The sequence below is a fragment of the Dasypus novemcinctus genome, chromosome 17, assembly GCF_030445035.2.
Source record: "Dasypus novemcinctus isolate mDasNov1 chromosome 17, mDasNov1.1.hap2, whole genome shotgun sequence".
Taxonomy (NCBI): domain Eukaryota; kingdom Metazoa; phylum Chordata; class Mammalia; order Cingulata; family Dasypodidae; genus Dasypus; species Dasypus novemcinctus.
The window spans coordinates 90,499,492-90,501,638 of record NC_080689.1 but is presented as its reverse complement, the minus strand read 5'-3'; the positions used below and the strand labels follow the sequence as shown (position 1 = coordinate 90,501,638).

General features: G+C 37.5%; 1 gene segment (V, D, J or C); it reads left to right on the top strand.

Annotated features, from left to right (window-relative positions):
• Positions 1-571: 571 nt before the first annotated feature.
• On the top strand, positions 572-1,154 carry LOC131272923 (immunoglobulin kappa variable 1-39-like). The segment is given in 2 exon segments: positions 572-654; positions 838-1,154. Coding segments are annotated over 2 exon segments (366 nt in total).
• Positions 1,155-2,147: the final 993 nt, after the last annotated feature.

The window sequence follows — 2,147 nt, the reverse complement described above, 5'->3', positions numbered from 1 at the left end:
TTTGGTGACTTATTTCTGGGAGTAATACTGTACTAAGGGCAATACAGAGGACTAGTTTGGGATATATTAAGTGAGGTTCCTTTGGGATGTTGAAGAGGAGCTTCAAATATCTGTTTAAAATTAAGAATAGACTGAGATAGATACACAACACGTGCACTACCGTTTAATCTATCCAATGATATGAATGTATTCCACCTAGGTTTTGGCATCCTATTTATAACATTTAATTAAGTTATGATGTTACACTTACAGATGCATTTATTTTCTTACAAATTTCTTTTCTTTTCAAGATGAGTGCAGGTGATTTGAAAGAGTATAATTGTTGATAAAATATTTCATTTTCTGAATTGTGCTAAATACAGTTGAAAATTTTGGTTGTAAAGTTGATTTCTCGTCTTTTGCTGGAGTGTAGTTACATTTCCTGTGGTCATGATATTTTTATCCTCTTCCATTATTTATCTTTACAACTCACTGCACAGGAACGTTTGACTTTATATTCTCTATTCATTTGCATAGACTCCTCTGGGACTTGGTTGTCTGCTCAGAGCTCTATTAATGCAGGTTCCATGGAGATGAGGCCTTAGTGCATCAGATGAGTAAGCAAGATGATGTCACATTCCCAACTGCTCATCCTGCTGGTGCTTTGGGCCTCAGGTGAGAGGTTTAGAAGAGTATTATCTTTATAAACCTGGAGAATTGTTTTAACATGCAGAATGAGCAAACCATTTCATCCAAAGCAGACCTGAATATACATAATAAATAAGAAAACCTATCTTTAGATATATATTTTATACATTTGTGACTTAATGCATGATCAATGCTCTTTTCTGGTTGCAGGTGCCAGTGGGGACATCGTGATGACACAGTCTCCAGGCTCTGTGGCTGCATCTTCAGGCGAGACTGTCACTCTCAAGTGCAAGTCCAGTCAGAGTGTTGGCAGCTACTTAAACTGGTACCACCAGAAACCAGGACAGGCTCCTAAACTGCTCATCTATTATGCATCCAACTGGGCCGCTGGTGTCCCTGATCGATTCAGTGGCAGTGGGTCTGGGACAGATTTCACTGTGACCATCAGCAGATTCCAGCCTGAGGATCTGGGAGAGTATTACTGTCAGCAGGATAACAGCAGACCTCCCACAATGCTTCAACCTTGAACACAAACCTCCTCTCCAGGGCTGCTGGGCAGTGAGTCTTGCAGCACCAGCTGCTTCCTCTTCAAATAGACATGAATATGTTTGCTTTCTCCATCAGACTGAATAAACACATCTTTTAGGGGATGTTACCATTGAAATTTCTTTTTCTCTTAGCCAGATCTAGTAACAGGGTGTATTGACCCTCTAGCCTGGGGTCTATTAACCTTCACAAACTGGTGGATTGAATCTCTCTTCATTGTACCTCCTTAATGTTTAAAAATTTATCATTTTCTTTCTTTCCTTATCCCTTCAATCTTCTTCCTTCTCCACCATCTTCCTCCAACTCTGGTGCTTCCCAAGATTAAATCCTTGATCCTTCGTAAGCAAAACTTCCCCTGTGGAAGGTCATTATCCTCCTTTACGCTTTCCTTCCCTGTACACTTTGCCATCCAAGCCTTTCTTTAAAGTGTCACAAAAGATGACTTGATTTGCTACAGTAGCTTCTTTTTTAATTTAAATAACTATTTTCATTTCTTATTACCATAAAATAGTAATAGTGTGTTCCTTAATATTCTATACTCATTGAAGAATTCTTAGATTATAAGGGATGATGTTCAGCCAATGACATATGTTGATTGCAGTTTGGGTATAAAATTTTCCAGTGAGCTTCATATTCTGCGATGTCACCCTATTTCTATATTCTCTTTTAAAATGGTTGAACCATAAAACTTGCCAAAAATTGAATGTTTTCCATATTGTTATATGGTCTGTGTTTACTTCATCTTGTTCCCATATATTTGAAATGACACATATATAATTTTAGTCTTTATAACATTACTTAATGTTGTATGTTCCATCAATTTAAAAAAGAAAATGCAAATAGAATATATGTATTTTTGATGGTGTGAAGCAGTATGGACCTCAGTAAAGGAGAGTCTTAAGGGGAATCTATTCTGTGGATATAGCCTATTGTAGGTGGAAATCTTTGAGTAGGTTACTTAAGTTCATGCCTGG